Here is a 21,347-nt window from a genome sequence, read left to right on the forward strand (position 1 = left end):
TTGAGGTTTTAAGAAGGGTGAGCGCTCATGGTACAGAATGGTGAAGGTCTGTGTTCACTTGATATTATCTCTTACCAAGGAGATGAATTGTTAATGTGCTGTTATTCCAGATTTCTAGAAGAACTGATGTGGTGGGGGAATTAAGACGACAATTAATGGCCACTGAGGAAGAAGACAGTTTATCATATCCTCCTCTGAATGTGACCACTGGAAATGATATATGCATCCTTTTTTATGCTAGTAATTTCAGCCTCAAAGCCAACAGTTCAGTTTTTATAGATTTGACAAATGCAACATTTGTAACGCAGAATGTGGATATTTCTTCCTCTGAGTGCTCAGACATCAACACAACGTGAGTAGCACAAGAAATTTCATATCGTAATACATGTGATTCCGAAAACTAATCAGAAATGGTGCAATGTCAAGTTAATACTAATTTAATTTTATTCTTCTAAAGCATCCAAAATAAAAAATACTAAATTGGATATTCTTAGAAGAAAAAGATTGAGTCAAGACAACAAAAATTGTTCAGATGCAGCCTCTTATTTTCACAATTTTTTTCCTCTTACATTCCGTACTTTCTCGTTTGTTTATATTTGGTCCAAACAGGTTTCCCTGTGCCCGATCTCACAATCACAGAAATCTCCACTGGCATTAATGAGATCATCATTTCATTGTAAATTCCCTTGAAGGGAAGTATTGCCAGTTACTAGGTAGTAATTCAGCTGGAAGTACATTAATGAAACATGATCTCTGTTTTCCTTTACTTTGAAGCACCTGCTCTTGGGCGAAAAAAACTCTATAAATATTTTGTCATGTTTTTCTGTGTACTGAAACTTTGCTATATGACTTTTGTAATTGCCCATTGATTTAGAATATTCCCTCCGATTGAAATGTCACAATGATCTAATTAAAGCTGACTACTCTAACATTAAAAATCTGTTTCTTATTTTTAGACTGTCATTAAAATACACAAAGCCAGTGAATGGAATCAGCAGCCTAGAGATAAGGTAACTTATGATTTATTCTTGAATAGACCTTTGTGATATTCAAAGCCTGTTTGTAAATTAGTAGCAAAAAAAAGAGGAGGAGTTAAGGGAAAATGTTTTTGAAATTACGATTTGCTTTCTGTTCTGAGGAGTCACTATGCAGGAGAACAATAATACAGTCTTTATATAGAGAATATATTAATACGCTCAAGTAAAGTTCTGAAAAAGTGGTGTAGGCAAACAACCATACTGTAAGGTACTGGTATATACAACATCCTGTTTTACTAATAGGATTGGACCACGATCCTGTTTCAGGGAAGTCTAACTGTGATTTGTGAACAATTCTAGGGGCTGAAGTCTACTTGCATGGCCAGAGCTGTATTTAGTCCTAATGTGGATTACCCGTGTTCCCTATCAGAGCTAGCTTGCGACCAATGAGGGGTGCAAAAACTCATAGTTTTTCTGCTCCGTGGATGGTGACAAGATCACGTTTCTCCTGCCATGAGAAGAAGGAAGAAAAGTTAGAGGATGACTTGGGATGAAAAGTCAAAGGGAGAACTTGCAGCTATTGCTCTCACTAGGGGATTCTAGGGATGGGGGAAACATCTGCTTGAGAGCAGAGGGCTGACATACAGCTGCTGGTCCACAAACCTCAGTTCTTTCCTCAGCAGCAGGAAAGCAGTTTAAATTATTTTCTTAAGCTCTGGCAAAGATAAGGTGGCCTGCTCTTTTCATTTAGGTACCTCAGTTAATTCCTTAAATTTATTTGGGAAGGACATGGGCCAGGGAACTTGCACTGAATTAAATTTGCATATATTAGAGGATGAACTGGATGTTTGCTTGGGCAGTAGAAGGACAAATGATTTTTGCCATCTAAAATGCTTTTGACATCTTGAATAAGGGAAATTGAAATCCAAGGAAACCAAAGAGAGGAAGTTTAAAGTAATAATTTAGGAGACAATCAGAGCTTGAACAATATTTTGGTAGGAGAGTAAAAGAGGCATGTGGCACCAAGATGATAAGCACGAATGAATAAATACCATTATTTACACTGAGACAGAAGGACATTCTACATTTAGGTAAAAGGAACCCCAGAAGGACTTGTGTTGAAGAGAGTCAGTGATGTGTTTGGAGTTGTATTTGGAGGGCACAGAGACACTTGCCGTCATCATCAGAGACCATGATAGGTGGCAAAATACCAAACATGCTTTGTTATTTAACATCTCCCCTCCCACCCAAGCATCTAGAGCTTTGTGAAAGAACATAATGTACAGATAGGATTGCTGTTAGTATAGTATTTTTACTTTTTTGACTATTGTAGTTAGCTGTGTATAGGATCCTTGAGACTTGTCCTTGGCGATGGAATCAAGCATTTCTTGGTTTCAATACTGTAAATTATCAAAGGGGCATGCATTTCCCTGAACACCATGGGGAATTAAGGAAATATTTTCCTTGGATCCCATTCCAAAAATACTGCTCTCAAACCAAGACTCTGCCCAAGTTGTGTCTTTACTTTTAATCCAAGTCACAAAATATCACTTTCTCTAGTGCTGCCCTGGGGCTTCTCTGTCTACTGTCTGCTGCTCCTGTCTCACTCTCGTACTGACAGACCCACCAGAACAGTGCCCTGGATTCTCATTCTGTGTCTTCGCTCCTACTAGTGCGGATCTTAACTGCTCTCCTGTAATCTCTTTCTGTATGAATGAATCTGGTTGCTTTCTACATTTGTCCTGAATGTGACCATCCTCAGCATAATACCATGCTTTCTAGTAAAATTACAGTTCCAAGAAAATAATATGAATCATAAAGCACTTGAAAATCCTCTGGAGCATGACACTGTGCTGCAAAACTAGCTACCAAGTTAACTGATAGTTCTTAGAGGGCTTGTTTTCTTCAAAGTAGTCAACAGGTTTTGGTCAACTCTACAACAGCAAATTGCAAACCTTGGGATGCTACTATAGAAACAAAATACTTCGGCAGTTAAAACATTTGTCTTACGACTTTGATTACTGCAGCAGGCATAAGAAGATCAAATGTGATGTTAGTGCACGCATATGGATTTAACGAGGATTATTCAGATTTATGTTTAGTCATCTATTGGTTAAAATCTTATAATTTTAATTAATTATTGGGAGAAAACGTTAACGTGGTCATGAACCTGAGGTGCATCTAAAGAGAAGAAATTTGAAGCAACTCTGTAGACAGACTGACTGTAAATTAAAGGAGAACATCAGTACAAAAGGTGAATTGTTTATGTTTTCTCTCTTATTCTGGAATTTTTTTTTACATCCTTTGAGCATGTTTTAGTAAAGGCAGAAATACTCACAAAGTTTCTCTTGACCTGTGCTTCTACTTGAATACATTGTAACTAAATACCAAAATGCATAAACAGCCCTTGAAGCTGGGATAAGAAACTCAGGCTCCATAATAGTTGAGGACTTGAAAAGAGAGTAGGTGAAGTCCTGACCACTGTCATGCCCAGCGAGTAATTAAAGTAGCATAGGCTGGCTGTGTTTTGCGGGAGAATTTGATTTATTCCATTGGGCTAGGTGTGATCCAGGTTTTTAATAGCCCTTCAGGGCATTTAGACACAAAAATGCCTAAATTGATTATTTTTTGTGTGTGACACAGGTGTTTAGCAATAAAAAGATGGAATAGAGGAGGAAGGTGGGGGGTGGCTTCCAGGATAGTCATTGCTCGGGCATTCACTGTGCATTGGCCTGCTTGTGGGAGGTAAAGAGTGATTGCTTCTGTATCGCTTTTTTTCCTCTTTCCTTCCCTTATTAAGCTGTCCTTATCTCGACCCACAAGTTTCCTCATTTTTGGTCTTTCTGTTCTCCCCCCTGTCCTGTTGGGGACAGGGAGTGAGCAAGCAGCTCCATGGGTGCTTGGCTGCTGGTTGGCATCAACTCACAACACCCCAGAACCCTTTACAAAGAAAACTTTCTGCTAAAGACACAGCTGGTTATTTGTGCTGTTTTCTGTTGGATTATCTCTTGATTTAAGAGACAATTGTGTCATTTTAGGCCTCTATTAGCTACCATAATATTGCATGGCATATAATGCAAATAATAAGATATACTCAATAGAACCAGAACAATCCGTTGATCTTTTCATGATTCGGGAACACTTTATTCACCTTGTTTATCTCAGCATGTCTATTGTCAAGAGCTTCTAAAATCCACAGACATACATTACAACCTCTGTTTTCCCCTTCTGATTCACTTTGATTACATTTCTTGTTCAGGATGACTCCTTGGTAAGATTACAGTCTGCCTCAATAAACAGGCCACAAGCAGGGCAAAGAGGTGGGAAGGAACAGAGCTTAGAGCCACGACTGCATTTTTTTCCCCTGTAAAGGCCATTTACTTACATGTAGGAGAGCATCCCCTGAAGATAGAAAGTGACACCAGAGAGGACTACATTCAAATAGCTCAATTTATTTGTCAATAAAAGAGGCTCTAACTTCAGCAGCATGAGCTGGATCCAGAGCCTGCCCTTACCACCACTAGTCTACACCTCGTGCTGAGCAGCTAGTCATATCCCACCTCCTGCCAGCAGCTGCAATAGCTGCTTCATCCTATGCAAACAGCTGTCATCTCCCTCTCCCTCTCTCCAGCAAGAGCAGCAGTCCCATTCATCCTCCAGCGCTTGCCACTGAGAGGTGAGCTGTTAGGGAGTGGTGGTAGAGTGCTTCTGGTTGCGCTAGTTTTAGAAAAGTGCACTACGGCTGCAGCAGGGGTAGGAGCAGTTGGCAGTAGTTTTTGCTGGAAGAAACATCATCTCAGCTCTCTCAGCAGCTGATGACATCCAGCTGTTCAAACACCTGTCTGTCATCTTCTCTGGGAAAAGGTGTCAAAGTGGATGGAGGTGCAGAGCATTAGTATTTTCCCCACTTACCTTGATAAGTACCTGACTGCTGTTGTTGCTCATAGGATGTATAGAATAGAATTGACACAAGAACCATGTTTTAAAGTCTTTTACCTAACGGTTGTGTTTCTCTTTGAATCTTTGAAGCGGTAGTAATTCCAGCTAGCTTCCTTTTCAGAAATATCTCTCCTTGTAATCAATAGCCACATGAGATGGTGACCAGTAACAGGTAGTGGCATTTGGAGTTCATATGGTTATCTGGCACAAAGGGAGTCTGGCCTATGACCAGGAATTGTTTGTGCCACAATACATAAAGCACATAATGTCTATGTGAAAGTTTGCTTCCTGTATTGGCTCTAATCTTTAATACGAACACAGCATTTCCTGTAAAAGCCAAGGTACTTTCCATTTTGCAGATATAATCTTTGTTATCTCTCCTCCCTTTGTCATTCATGCTATGTTGTGCTCATTCTATTTGCTATCTACTTGTCTGAGAAAATATTAAACTAAATGAAGTATTTCTATTGATTTTTGTTGTTTGAATGTATTTTTTGTAATTAAATGAATTATAGTTGTATCAGTTATCAGTTAAGTGCATGCTTGTTGGAGGCTATTCGCTTAATGTGTGAAAAATTCCACAAATGTTTGGAAAAATGCTAAGGATAAAAGCCTGTATTATTAAGTCAACCATGCTCAACTAATTCACTAATTAGAACCTTAATTCTCATAAATCTGCAAGTAACATAAAATTTTAGTCTGTGGTGCAATGTGAAGAGCCAGCGTTCTCTTGGAGGTCACTTAGACTGTACTCACATACATAGCCTTATAAAACTTGTTTGTTCACATGGTAAGTCTCCAAAGAATTTCCTTGTTTACCACTTTTCTTATCTTCTCAACAAAAGTACAGAGCACACCCAGCATCTGTGGTTGGCACAAACATTTAAGTAAGCTCCTCTGTGCTTTTAACTGGCCTCCAGCTAATGCCTATAGCATTGCTACTGAGACACCATGGAAATTCTGTTCAGATTGTGCTGTATATCAGGAAAAGATTCCTTTCTTCTAGCAATTAATATCTAGGCCAATACATGTTTTAATTTTGTAACTTTATCACTATAACAATAGAATATTTTCCATAAATATTTGTGGATGTGTACTAGATGAAATTCAAATATTTTTTTCTTTTTCACTGATACTTGCAGGTGAATGTTTTATGGAAAGAGCTATTTAGGCTCAAAACATAAGGAATGCCATAAGATAAAACATCCTTTTCTCACCTGAATGACACTTTGAGATCTAGGATTCCTTCTGAGCATTTTGAAACTCTTGAGGATTATGAAGTTATGTGAATCAAAAGCCACAGATTATTTAAGAAAACCAAAAAGGCTCAATTACTGTAGTAACCTAACCCGTCAAATTTTGTGTGTTAGTCCTAAGGAGCATTGTTTGTGTTGAGTTTAGACTCTACGTTGTGTGGATGACATAGAATCATAGAATCATAGAATCATTAAGATTGGAAAAGACCTCTAAGATCATCGAGTCCAGCCATCAACCCAACACCACCATGCCCACTACACCATGTCCCTAAGCGCCTCATCTACACATCTTTTGAATACTTCCAGGGATGGTGCTTCCACCACTTCCCTGGGCAGCCTGTTCCAAGGCCTGACCGCTCTTTCAGTAAAGAAACTTTTCCTAATGTCCAATCTAAACCTCCCTTGGCGCAACTTGAGGCCATTTCCTCTCGTCCTATCACTAGTTACTTGGGAGAAGAGACCAACACCCACCTCGCTACAACCTCCTTTCAGGTAGTTGTAGAGCGCGATGAGGTCTCCCCTCAGCCTCCTCTTCTCCAGACTAAACGGTCCCAGTTCCCTCAGCCGCTCCTCATAAGACTTGTGCTCCAGGCCCTTCACCAGTTTCGTTGCCCTTCTCTGGACATGCTCCAACACCTCAATGTCCCTCTTGTAGTGAGGGGCCCAAAACTGAACACAGGATTTGAGGTGCGGCCTCACCAGTGCCGAGGACAGGGGCACGATCACCTCCCTGCTCCTGCTGGCCACACTAGTTCTCCTACAGGCCAGGATGCCGTTGGCTTTCTTGGCCACCTGGGCACACTGCCGGCTCATGTTCAGCCACCTGTCAACCAGCACCCCCAGGTCCTTTTCCTCTGGGCAGCTTTCCAGCCACTCTTCCCCAAGCCTGTAGCGTTGCCTGGGGTTGTTGTGGCCAAAGTGCAGGACCCGGCACTTGGCCTTGTTGAACCTCATACAATTGGCCTCAGCCCATCGATCCAGCCTGTCCAGGTCCCTCTGCAGAGCCTTCCTACCCTCGAGCAGATCAACACTCCTGACCAACTTGGTGTCGTCTGCAAACTGACTGAGGGAGCACTCGATCCCCTCATCCAGATTGTTGATAAAGATATTGAACAGGACCGGCCCCAGTACTGAGCCCTGGGGAACACCGCTCGTGACCGGCCGCCAACTGGATTTAACTCCGTTCACCACAACTCTCTGGGCTCGGCCGTCCAGCCAGTTTTTTACCCAGCGAAGAGTGTACCTGTCTAAGCCGTGAGCCGCCAGCTTCTCTAGGAGAATGCTGTGGGAGACAGTGTCAAAGGCTTTACTGAAGTCCAGGTAGACCACATCCACAGCCTTTCCCTCATCCACTAGGCGGGTCACCTGGTCATAGAAGGAGATCAGGTTGGTCAAGCAGGACCATGAACCCATGCTGGCTGGGCCTGATCCCCCGGTTATCCCAGACATGGCTCATGAGCGCCCTCAAAACGAACCGCTCCATAATCTTCCCCGGCACCGAGGTCAGGCTGACCGGCCTGTAGTTCCCCGGATATGCTACTGAAAGCAACTGATTTGAACAAACAAGCAATATTCTACAACAGAGCATATTCTTTCTATATGTACATATACCCATAGAACATAAAATACTCTATATTGTGCCACATTTATAGATGACTGCTTATTTTTCAAACTTGTCATAATTGCATCTAAGTATTACCCCAAATTTTAAAATCCACATACAGTGTTACCCATTGTGGATAGACATATTTGAATATTTCATTTTGTAGGAAGTCTCACTTGTTGCTAAAATGATTCCTCTTCTAAATTCTTTGTGGTTATCAATAAGCAACAAAAACTTCAGCAAACTATATAGAGCAATACACACATAGACCAAGTAGGGTTAAAGTATTAAGCAACATACAATACAGAGAAAAGTTTACAATTTCCTTATGAGATAACTTGAATACCTAAAAGTAACTGGGTAAAAAGTGGTAAAGACTAGGACATAGTCCTGATCCGTAAAGGATCAGGATGTACTTCTGAATGTTCTCAATTACTTCTGTTTCAGAACATTTGGGAGGTGTTCAGACTGCAGTGGTAGTAACATATATATAAATCCCATAATTATAAACTACTGGAAACTGCTGCAATACCGCACATACACAGACCTTTTCAAAATGAGAAAATATTTATTTGTGGCAAACCCACTACAAATTGGGAAACTAGGGCTGACGACCCCTCCCCACCCTCCAGTGAGAGAAAACTGTCTTCTAACTGCAAATTCAGACATTTGCAAAGGAAATTGCCATTTAGGCATCTGAGCCAAGGAAGAATTGCAATGATAAATCAGAACGGTTATCATGCCTGTACCTATCATAAAAGCAATTTTCAAAAAATCCCATAAAATGTTTATTGAGAGCCACTGCAGGCCTACCGGCAGTCTCTCAGGTTCTGCTCCACTGATTGGTAACTGATGAAATACTGCACTGGCAGAGGCCCTTGAAGAATGAAATCACATTTGTTTCTTGCCTGCCACAGCTATGGAAAGCTGTGCTTGTGAGATGAAAACTCTAAGAAGTAGTAAAAACATATTCACAGAGTCTCTTCACTTATGAGCAATGCTAATGACATGCGAGGCCAGGCTAAGATACCAACTGTGACGTTTGCAGCTAGCAACAGTGAACCTTTATCTGCCACCAGTACTTCATCAAATGAATATTAACATTTTCCTTCTGTCATTTTGACTATTTTTTCCCCTCTGTTGTCTTTCTAGGTTTTTAATGACCAACAAGTTCTATGGAGGCTCGGCTAGAAATTGGTCCACGTTAGATTCAGTTGAGATTGTACAAGATGGAGAAAAGTTTGCTAAATTTAATGTTTCTGTCATCTCTGCTCCTGCAGAGTATTCATTTCATTGTCAGCTGGTGGGAACAAGCAATCTCTATCCTGCAAGGCTGATTCCATCCAACAATGAGGCAAAAAACTGGGATGTTTTCATTTCCAGGTTGCAAGTGAGTACACACTGCCATTTCAGAGATAATTCCAAGAACTATTACTTGCTATTGTAGGTGCTGAACACATTCATAATGCCCTTACTTTCATTTCAGCCCGAGGGAAAATGTAAAAGAAAATCTGTTCCCCCTAGGTGAGCTATTCAATAAAGGGGTAAAAAAGTCGGCAGTTGCTGAACAATAAGAACATGAAAGCACAGCTTTGAAAAACAGAAAACTATGAAGCTGTCCACAGAAAAGAAAAAACAATAAAACCAAATGCGCTTAATCAGGCAAAGAATGACTAAGTCCCCATGCCTGTTTAATGAATTGGGCTGCTATTGGAAACATGGGCCTCTTAAGTGGGTAGCTTTATGCTTTATGCTGCTTACTTAGTTTTTATTGGATTTCTTTGCACTTTGTTTACCTAGGAAAGTACAGCTTAGTGTGGTTACTGTTTTCAGTGACATAGACTGTCTGTACTCCTACAGACAGAAACAAAGCCCAATGCAATTAGATTTAATGGAACGTTTGCCATGGACTTCAATTGGGAGCAATACTAGGTCCCGCATGGCCCAGAAGGAAAGCAGTTGCCTTTTTTTTTTTTTTTTGAATGAGGCATAGATTTTATGTGTATTCAGTACAGACTACATATGTGAGGTGTAGTTGATTATAACTTTATTATTTTGAGCATTGATCTTGACTTAGGAGAAGCACATCAACATTTATATCTTAAAACAATATTGCACTAAGGGATCTCTTTGATTAAAGAGATCATGGTAATGATAGGAATAATTCCAGACTGGACTCTATTTGTCAAAGATGAGCTAACCCCATGATAACTGGATACAAATGCTGATTATAGTTGTATTTATGATTTCGATAACAAACAAAATCTCAATAATCTGAGTCCAGATTTGACACTTCTGCTTAAACAATGGAAATCTCAAAGGAACAGCATTGGTGCTGAGATTTATTTTCCACAAATTCCAGGATCAAGACCCACAGTTTTTTGAGAAGCAACATAGCAAGACACACCAATATTGTGAAGGTTCCTCCTGATAGTACTTTTTACGGAAAGGCCTGAAAATATCTGGGTCCACACAGCTGTACTTTGCCTAGTCACTCTGTGAAGTTAGACTTCGGCATCACTATGCTATGAAAGTACATGAGCTATGAAAATACAAAGCCTCCACTTACAACATACCTTTTCCTTGAATTTCTATATACATTGACACTGCTGCCTTCTCAAAGCTTAGGGAGAGGCCTTGCTCCATCCTTAGTAGGCATCCTTTCATTGGGGTCTTGATCAAGAGTAGAAGTAGTAGGTTTCCCACCTTCCTTATTGATTTGAAGCAGCAGCTACTTCCACTGTTCAGACAACAGAACTTCCAGTTCCTCTTGGAAAAGGCTTTTTTCTCTGATCAAGTCCTAAGCATGGAACACAACCTGAAATGTCCTGTTTCGATCTTTTGTGTTGTGTGAGAAAACAGAAAGTCACATTCTGGGCTCGTTTCTAAGTTCTCTCTGAACTAGATCATATCTTTCCAGATATCTTCCACTGATACGTAGTGAAATCTGATTGATCTCAATATCAGTCTTTGTTCTAGAATGAGGTTTAGAAACCCCCAAGCTCTGTTGCATGGTGAAAAAGGTACATGGAATGTGTTCAGCACAAAATCTTGTTGCTGAAACTGAGGAACGTGATTTTCATGTCAATGTTATGCAATGAATTAGAAACTAGGATCCAATGCCAATCTAGCTGGTACAATTGGGTCCTGAAAACAGTATCACTGTATTAGAGGGACACGGCACCTGCACGGTGAAGCCTTGCATAGCTTGTTCCAAGGCAAGGCTGAACTGATGCAGCCTTTTACTTTAGTTCCGGAGCTAGCTCAGTCACTACCACCTAAAGAACCGCTGTGGGATGCTGTCTAGGCGTGCCTATAGCCTAGGATGTCACCACTCATAGCTGTACACAGTATCAAAACTGCTCTGGTTTTGGTGGGGATTTTTGTTGATTTTGTTGTTGTTGTTACAGGAATGGTTGTTCTACCACGATACCTTTTATCCTTTTGAGGATCTCAGAATTGTCTATGAAGTTAAATAGGAGGCTGCCACCAAAAGCACTGTTTTTCTTTAGTATGTGTCCTAGTGGTTTAGAAGCCCCTTTGTTCCTAAGAAAAACTGCCGAAAACTTTAAAATCAAGAATATAGGATTCTTTGTGGCTAAAATATTTCTAAGTTCAAAAATTAGATGTTCGGTGTACACTTAAGAGCCACGAAAACAATAGGTTTTACTTGAAGGCTTTGTCAAAGGTCAAATGACAAGAAAACTCCATTCAAAACAATATTTTAAAAATTAACAGTAAATGCAGACTAGTATAACCAAGACAAATGATGCTGGTCCAAACACTAAAATTAAAACTTCTGCAGTACAGAGGCCTGTATCCAAAAGGCTTTATAGTCACAAAAATTAGAGAACTACATGTAAGTATTTTTAACTTTTCTATAGGTAGAAATGCTGCTAGGAGTCACATTTTTATCTCCCACCTGGAATCTAACACGCCCACAGAAATGATAAAGCTTCAGAAAAACAATAAAGGAACCCTGCATATACTTCACCTCCCACCTAAAAGTAGATATAGCATTTTAAGAATGTACAATTAAAGCTTTCACCTCGAAGGTTCAATAAGCATAATCCTGCTTCAAAAAATACCCAATAGGATTGACATAGTAAAAGTCAGTATTTCTGGCTCTAATTCAGAAGAGGTAAAGCCTTTCTAAATCAAATATGCCTGTTAAGTGCTTCAGAGAGTTCTTGTAAATGTGGTAACAAGTGTGTATTGTTTTCCAGAATTTCAATCCGGTGTTTGAACATAAATTACATAAATCATCACCTGCTTTCTGTTTTTATTGTAAATAAGTCTTTCAGACTACATTTCATGACTCCTATTCACATTCTCATCTGTTGTCAAAGCAGTGGCTTAACAAGCGAAGGCTTTTGGTAATCACCTGTATTCTCTAAAACTGTGCAAACAGTTACCCAACCCAAAAGCTGATTTTTTCTAATCCTGCTTTAATCAGAAGTCTGACTGCCTAGAGTGAAAGCAGGCAGTATTTGCAAGTTAGCTACCATGATCTGTCTTGGAAAGATTCTTCTAAAAGACCCAGAAAAGCTTGAATTGCTAAAATTGTCTTCACCTCCACAGTACCTAAAGAGTCCCTAGTTCTGCATATGATAATAGTTTTATTAATCAGCATTCTGGAAGGTATGGACATTGGTCTTAACACACATATTACGTACACATTAACCTTAGGTGTCTGAGCCGTGAATGAACTCAAACCCCGAGTGCTTACCAGTGTAGCACGGTATGCAAGCCACAGACAAATTTCTTCAATGTTTGTACCAACACCTTTCCTAGGAAGTACAAACTCTTTTATTAACACAAAGCTTTCCAGTTAGTTTATCATAAAGCATTGAGTAATCATGGAATGGGAACATAGAAAAGTAGAAATCCATGGTCTTCTGCTTCCTTGCTTATTGCCTGGTGAGGGAAGTGATTAAAATAAAATAATCCTTTCTTATTTTATTCTATAATATTTTATAGAAAATAGTCAGTTTTAAGGTCTTGTTTCTTTACTGGTGGATTTATGATGTTTGGTGCTTTCCTTACACACACATTTCAAAGAATCTGTAAATATATAAGAATCCCAGTCTTCATTTTTCTTTATAAAATTATTTAAGAAAGACTCAAAAACACAGACCAGATTAATTCTTTCCTTCCTTCATTTTCGTCCACCAGTTAGATTCTCTTCCTTCTCAAGGAATCAGTGCTTATGTCATTATGTGCATGTGTGTAGAGGGGGGATTGTCTTCCCTTTCTGCATAGTTTTCTAATCTTCTGACTGGTTTTAACAAAATTTTTAGAAGGTTAGTGGTCTCAAAGACATTCAGTTTGTTGATACTTTTTGCAAAATTGGTGGCTAGGCAGAGAATAGATCCCCAAGTTAGTTGATTTTTCTGAGGAAAATAATACAGCAGGAGCTCAGTCAGTGGCAGACCTCAAGAATCCAGTCAAAGGAGAGATATTACAGAATTTTTCTAACTGCTGGAAAAGCTTACATAGGTTTCATATGTTAATAGACAACACACTCCTCAATAAAGCAAGACCTCTGTCGTGTTTTGAGTCCCCCCTAAGGAGGGGGGAAGAAAGGTTTCACAACTGTTTTCTCCTTGAACTTTCACTAAAACTCAGCCAAAAAGGTCATCTTCATTAGATGCATTTTAAAGTAGGTTTCAGGAGTTCTGCTTGTCAAGGAGTTATTAGCTAAAAATCTCAGGGTATTTCAACAAATCTTATGATCTGGGAGGCCTTAGCTCTCAGGCCTTTGGATGCTTTGAGTTTCCTGGTTCTGAAATGGTCATTGAGCAATACTGATCACACGTCCTCTTTGGGACTTTACTTCTAAAAGTAACACAAATTTCTGAAGTGGGAAACACAACCTACCTCTTGCAAAACAAACGACTTGTGCATCTTTAATTTCCTGGGCGGAAAGGAGACCTGGAAAATTGTTATGCAAAGGATTTGGTTCTCACTCTTTTTTAATGGGCAGAGTGTGAGTGGTAATTAACAGGTGCATTTTTTGTAATTACCACATATATTCTGAAAGTATATGGTCCACATTTAATTGCACTCCTCTATCTGCCTTTCTTCATTCTCAGATTCAAGGCTTCAACGTTGAAAACAACCAGTTTTCCTATGCAAGTGATTGTACAGGCTTCTTCACTCCTGGAGTCTGGATGGGCTTGGTGACATCTATAGTTTTACTGTGGATCCTGGCCTATGGAATCCATATGATCATGCAGCTCACAACAAACAGCAGATTTGATGATCCCAAAGGTCCAGCTCTGTCAGTTCCTCAGACAGAATAGCCATGGGTTGATTTAGTGCTGCTACGGCTTTTCCTGGTCTGATATTTATGATTTTTATAATCTTTATACTTCATAATATGTGTAACCTAAAAAGATATCATAGCAGAAAGGGATAATTAAACTACATATAAAAAGGATACTTATGCTTGGCAACAATAATAATTCTACTTGTTATTACTGTTATTTGCTAATAGCTATCTGTGATAAGGGTCTGAGGTGAGGCTGTATAGGTTATTACTCCATCTGGCTATTGGAAAGACCAGTGCAAACTGCCTTCAGATTAACTATTATTGGAAAGAAAGGATATCTCAACAACGATAAATGGGAAGGATTTATAAATAACTTAATTAACAAGAATCTATATATTGAAACTACTAGTCTCTTTAAAGGCTCTTTAGTATGCATGGTATGTTGATGCATCTTAAGAAGGCTAAACTGTGTCTTGTCATTTTTTCTGTTGAGAAATGTACAGAACTAATAAGGCATAAATCACTAAATAAATGGTCTCAAAAAATCTTTTCAAAATACATCACTTTGCTCAGATGTGGTATCACGAATGAGAATGGATGGATGGAGGCATATGTTCTCTCTAATGTAAGCTAATGCCTGTGAGAATTATGTTGAGTAACACTAACTCATGTGTTTGTTTTAGCCATGGACAGCTGATGGAATTACTAAGCAAGATAGGTCCTTGTCCAAACTGATCACAAAATTGTATTTGGTGTCACGGCAATGAATGCAATTTTTCAAGCTCATAACCTAGATTCAACGTGCCAGTGCAGACAGCATCTTAACAGAGGCAAGGTAATTTTCTTAGCATCCCTTCTTTTCCAGGTATCTTTGGAGTAATGAAGTTTGTACAAAAAAGGAAAAAAAAATTATATAAGGTCATCAGAAGCACTGTGCTAATGTACTGATTAAGTCTGAGCATGTTTATGGTCATCTCAATGATTCTAGGAGCTTGAAAACATTCAGAGTGTCCTGGATTCTTTTGCAATTAATAAAAGACTCTACATCTTCTCATTGGGCAATCTGACTATGGAGTGAATTACTAAATGTTACGAAAAGCTAGGAAATAGTAAAAGAGCAATGGTAAATTGGTAAAAAAATGGTAAAGATAACATTTTTATTCTCTCTTCTGTAAAGTTTTGTGAAGACTGTGCATGTTCTATTAGTAGTTAAAGAACAGACATATAATTTTGACAAAACTACATTTGTCACATGAGAAGTAGTCTAACTTTTCTGATCTTGATCGATGTCATAGGACAATGATACAGAGGAAAGACAGAATCAACAATTTAACTAGACCAATAGTTTCTACCCATCATTCCTGGATGTTACATTTTTATTATGCAGTCAAAGAGGTAAATTAAATGCTGTCTGAAGCTATTCCTTCTGAATCATTCAATCCTGACCTGGAAAGCAAAAAGAAAGCTGGCATATAACTACCAGAGGTGACTTCTCTGCTGTAATATCTTTCCCAAATGTTTTTCAAAACCTCAGAGAATGCTGGCATTCGATCCACACAAAAACGCCCTGTTACAAAGGCACATTTTCTTTGCAAAAATGTGTTGCCAGGAGAGACAACCGGACTTGTTCTATTAATTCCCCTTCAAAGCAAGTTACATGAATGTGACATTGAAAATTGACATAATAGTCATGTAACTGATAGCTGGAAGAGAGGAAGGCTATTACAAAGGGCTTGGTTTGTAGGAGACAGCTTTCTTATGACTTTTATCTAGATTCATTGGAACAGATTTTGTTCAACAGTGACAATATATAGGAACCGAAGACCAGCTTTACCAGGCCATCCAGCTCAGAATCCTATCTCCAGCAGTGGTGTGAGTATGGCAAGCCCGTAGTAGTACTTCCTGCAGGTGTTCCACCAGTCTCCACCATTTAAGCTCAGGGACTTCCACAGCCTTAGAGGTGGTGTCTTTGTATTTAATAACTTCGGGTATAGTTATAGTACCTGAATTTGTCCAGCCTCCCCTTGAGCCTGTGGACTCTCCTAGAGCTCACAGTGTCCTGAATATAGTGTGGCACTGGGGATACCTGTACCCTCCCTTTCTTGTCTGGGCTGGACTCTGGAGAAGAGGAGGAGGAAGCAGAGTCTCATATAGGCTGTACCATGGTAAAGAGATAAGCCTCTTCCAGAAGAGATCAAGCTGGAACAGATGATGGTAGAGATGTTTGTTGGATTAGCTTTTCGCTGATGCAGTAAAACTGAAGCCCTCAGAAAAGGGCCAGACTGAACTGCCTGCTGTGTTTGATATTACACATTCCAGGATGAAGGGGAAGGCATTTTGGGGGGAGAAAAGCTTTTTCCTTCTATCTTCTTTCACAACAATGATACCATGAATACAGGCAAATAGGGCCTGTAGGGGCGTATACTCTGTTTCTAAGTGAGTTGGGACATCCCTGTGATGGAAAGCTCAAGCCAGGTGTTGTAGCCCTTGATGTGGCAGGGTTATCCCAGTGAGGTCTATGCTGGGAAAAACAGCAGAAAAGGAAGGGAACTACCCACAGCCCTAGCTGCCTTGGGGGCCAGGTGGACTGGGCTCTGGGGACAATGGCCAGCCCTTCTTAGAAGAGGATCAACTGCTTTTTGTCCATACGTAGTGGGTTGACCTTGGCTGGCTGGCAGACACCTACCCAGCCGCTCTGGCCTCTTCTCACAGAGGCCATCCTGCTGCCAACACCTGGACACGGACGCCCATTACACTGCATTAGGGGGCCATGTGTGCTGCTGGATTTCTCATGCCATCTCTAACCCCTGCAGCTGCACATCACACTGCCCTGTGGTTGGAGACAAAGACAACCAATTACTGATCTCAGCAGGGCTGGATTCCTTCCTTTTAAATAGAGCTGGGCCTCAAGAAATTCTAGCAGGATTTTGCACCTGCCTGTGCTTGTTTACCTTGCTGAAAGTTAGAAACCTGTCAGGGGCCTTCCAGTTCTGTGTACATCTGATTTCACAATTCAGCTTAATCACAGGTGTGCTTGTTAAAACATGCCTGCTTTGGGAGCTGTTCCAGCCAGAATATTAGCTCTATCTGGAAGGTGTGAGCCTTTAGGACTTCCCCCGGAGCCCACTGAAGTTATCAGAAGTACTGACTTCCGTGAGTGCTAGCTCATTTCTCTACAAAGTACAAAAAAATTAATAAAGATGGAGGGGATGATGGGAAAGACCATCAGTTAGAAAAGTAGAAGCTTTTTTTTTGCTTTCAAATACATAAATCAATGAAACTTTATCAAGAAAAAAAAATCAGAAACTATCAAAAAACTATGGCACAACTTGAAAAAATCAATTTAACTGTGAAAAATCAAGATTAAAACCAGAGAAAACCCAAACTTAAACACAAAAGTCTAGAAGCCATAAGTTAAGGTATTTCTTCACAAAATTCAGGAATGATCATTTGTTGGAGGAGAGAGCTGAAATGGAGCTAGAATCTGAACCTCCTGACCTGATACAGGCTTGCTTTGTGTCCTGGTCTGTTGGTTTCTCTGCTTGTAAAATTACTTATTTCACAAATCATGTGGAAACCCAGCAATGACTTATAATGAAACAGAATTATAATAGAAGTTGTCCAAGAGTAGTATTTTTATGTAGGCAGTAAAGGAAGAGAAGTCATTCCATCTGTCAAGGGAAGACTCAATGAAGTAATTGGTTCCTCCTTTCCTTCTGGGTGCCTGAAAAATAATGAATATGCAAATCTCAATCAGCTGAATTATTAGGCGGAGTCCAGGCATTAGAGGGCTCTGTAATTATTTCAGCATAAGCTGAGGTCAAGCAGGGGAAACTGGAGAGCTGAAAACAACGAATGACCATGAGATGCTAACTCCAAAGATAATCAGAGATACAAAAGGAAGCCTGAATGTTGCATACTGATCACTTCTGGCAAAAAACTAGCAGTAGTCTCAGGAAGTGGTGATGATTGTGGGGGCAAGTGTAGTGATAATCTTATCCTTACATTGAACAAAAAGATGAGACAACCCACACAAGGTGGGCAGGGACTCCTTTTCCTGCAGGCTGTTTTTTCTGTTGCATCTTGTGGTGGGCTGCCAGACGCCCACTCAGCTGCTCTCTCACTCCTCCTCCTCCTCCTCCTCAACAGGACAGGGGGAGAAAATAAGATAGAAAAGCTTGTGGGTCAAGATAAAGAAGGGGACACCACTTATCAGTCACCGTCACGGGCAAAACAGACATATGAAAGATTAATTTATTGCCAGTTAAAATAGGTTGGATAGTGAGAAACAAACACAAAATTAAAACAACACCTTCAGTCTGCTCAAATGCCAAAAAATCCTGCGGTGTCTAATATCTTCCAGTAAAGGATCTGATCTTCTTCAGTTTGCTAATAAAGGTTCTGCTCTCAGATTGGTCCGTTCCGTATCAAAACTTAATGTAAAATCAAGGAGAAAAGAGCTGTTTTTTCAGAACTCAGATTTCCAAAGGCTTAAAAATTATTGGGGGGGGGGGGGGGGGGGGGAGAGGAAAAAAAAAAGAAAAAAAAAAAGAAAAAAAAAAACCCAGAAAGAAATTAGATCTTGCCAAGGGGTGGTTCCCTAAGTAAGTAGTCTCTCACTTCAATGTGGGCCGGTGTCTTTCTCAGTCTTCCTACTTGTGTGGGTGGAAAGGAGACTTACGACAGTGACTGAGCCCAAGAGCAAATCACCTGCTATTGATGTCCAACAAATGAAGTGGCTTCCTTATCTTCACCATAACTTTTCGTATGCCTCCTGTTTGAACACAGGTTCCCTGCTCCAGATTGGCTGGATTTCTGTATAACCTGGTATGTTCTTGAATTATTATAGTTGAACTTAGTTTTAGACTGTTTTATGTATCATTCCTTATTGCCGTGATAGAAGATAGTTTACTGAATGATCATTTGCTTGCAAATGGCAATGTGAGTGTCCAGTGGAAGACTGGGAAACCCATTGCGAGTCTGTCTTAATACTCCTTTAACTAATTGTGTAGAAGTGACATAAAATGAATGGTGTACAGTTACCATAACATCATATGCAACTCTCTTTAGTTAATGAAAACTGTGCAAAAATGTTTGCAACATAAAAAAAAAGCAACAAATGCTTTCATAAAAGTACTTTTGAAAGGTGGATAAGTTAAGGACTTTGTGATGTAACGTTTGAATTGTAATTTTGTGTATCCTGTTTATTCTGGATAAATATAGATACATATGGATAGCAGAGTGATCAACTTAGTTATTTAACAGATATCTTTCACTGATGCATACTGGCATGATTTGAGATATTACTGTCCCTATCTGCCCTGCCTTTCACTCACCTATGCCTCAGCTGTTCATTAAGTTCACACTGCTGTGCTCTCTTTTTCTACCAAGGATGTAATATATCGGATTTTGCACTCGAGTAGCTGAGGTGCAGGTGCTTGTCTGGGTCTGTCAATTCCTGCCGCTGAGTAATAAAATCCTGGCAGAGGAGCAAAGCAGGTAGCTGCAAACACTGATGTTTCAACACATTACAGTGATATTGGGGAAGGATTTTTATTATAGCTGTCAAAAGGGGAAACCAATGCATGCGAGCAGCCATGTGCCTTGTCAGAGTCAAAGACCTGAGAGCCTGAGAGGCAGGACCGGCTCCACTTTGGGCAGTGTGTTTTCTGTCTCTTCATGCCTGAACACAGTTCAGCTAGTAATGTATGTTAGGGCAAGCTCAGGAGTGCTCTGTTTCATACCTTGCTACAAAGACCTAAAGGCTGTCCACGGCAGAAGATACCTAGAAGGCACCAAGATCCAGCTGTGGCCTTCTCTCACTCTGTATCTTCAGACAGCAATTGAACAGGGATGTCCCAGGCCCTCAGTGGTCTCAACCCTTCTCTTCAGTAAAAAAGAGGAAAAAGAAATGTGGAAGAGGAGGGGCAGTGAGAGTCCTTGCACTTCTGAGTGGTTGCCAGAGTCCTACACCCCAACAGAAAAGCAAGGCTCCACCAAGGGGCCCTGCCACGGCCCGTGAGGGTATGCGCACCTGCATGATGCTGGACTGTCTTGGAAGGTCCTCCAGGTCTTCAACTTTCTCTCCCAGAACAACTCTTTAGGACTGTCTGCAAACTAAGGCAGGAGCTGCCACTTTGGCTGCCCTCCAGAAACTCTGAGGTAGCTGAAAGGGAGTGGGAGGAGGGAACCCTGCAGCTATACCGCATTTATCTTACCATGTGCACAAAGCAACAGAATTGGACCCCAGAGTGTTTGAAACAGGCAGCTGAATTCTGAATGGAAAAATCTAAGGTTTCATCTATCTTTTTATAACTAACTAGTATTACAATTACAAAATAGATGGTCTGCTTTTACTTGTAGAGCTTTCATGGATGTGTACTTACACAGCAAGAGTGGAACAGTTGCATCAGATTTCATTGATGTAGATTTTTCACAGACATTTTTGTGGGTGTGCTTGTTGTTTTTGAGGCCAGAATTTAGACCTTAATGGCTTACTGCTACCAATTTGTGTGGTCTAATAGTGATTAATAGATACCTAAATGGAGAGGAATTAGCGTGGTTTTTTGGTGTTTTGTTTGTTTGCCTTAAATAGAATAAAAAATTCTTTATTTGATATATCAGGGAATTTAAAGTTTGCCCATGTTCTGACATAATTTGAACCCATTTCTGCTATAATTTTTTTATAGCACTTTGAAGTTCAAGGGAGCAGGAAGGGTTTAGTGGTGATAGATTGTTGGGCTGAGCATGCTTCTGGCAACAGATAAATGAGCTAAAGATTAATGGTCATTTTTCTTAATTGTAATATCTGAAACTCTTCTGTGGATAAAATTGGTGTCTAAGAATTTAGAAAGACATAGGATTTTGCCTAATGAATGGCTATCTTCGGTTTGTTATGAAACTCTTGGCTAACATGTGAGCTAGTTACTTTTACCATCTTACCTTATCAGAAGGGTGAAGGACTCCTTCAGTAGGGTCATTGTTTTCATCTGGAATAGCCAAAGGTTTCACTTCAAAGATTCAGTAAGATTGCATGTTACTTATTAAGCAAAATCTGCATCTTGTCTAATCAGCAGTGTATGTGTCTGCTGCAAATCCAGGGCTGGATTCAGCTGCTGTGCAATGGGACTCTCGTTCCGAAAGCTGGTTATGGTGAAGCCGTTGCTGTGTCTAGAAATTACATAATGATCAAAATTATAGCTCATGTGTTCCTCTTCTTTGATACTGTAACATATTGGGCCTCCTGTCTCAAAGTGTTAGCACAGAGCTTCAACTGCAATATAATCTGTGCTCCAGCC

General features: G+C 40.1%; 1 protein-coding gene across 1 annotated transcript in view; it reads left to right on the forward strand.

Annotated features, from left to right (window-relative positions):
• Positions 1-14,096, forward strand: part of ATP6AP1 (ATPase H+ transporting accessory protein 1) — a 55,452-nt gene extending 41,356 nt beyond the window's left edge. The window contains exons 7-10 of the mRNA XM_075150810.1: positions 111-352; positions 957-1,010; positions 8,928-9,165; positions 13,871-14,096. Coding sequence (XP_075006911.1) covers positions 111-352; positions 957-1,010; positions 8,928-9,165; positions 13,871-14,080 — 744 coding nt within the window. The 3' untranslated portion in view covers positions 14,081-14,096. The remainder of the gene's footprint in view (positions 1-110; positions 353-956; positions 1,011-8,927; positions 9,166-13,870) is intronic.
• The last annotated feature ends 7,251 nt before the right edge of the window (positions 14,097-21,347 follow it).

This window comes from Calonectris borealis, chromosome 1 (genome assembly GCF_964195595.1).
Source record: "Calonectris borealis chromosome 1, bCalBor7.hap1.2, whole genome shotgun sequence".
Classification (NCBI taxonomy): domain Eukaryota; kingdom Metazoa; phylum Chordata; class Aves; order Procellariiformes; family Procellariidae; genus Calonectris; species Calonectris borealis.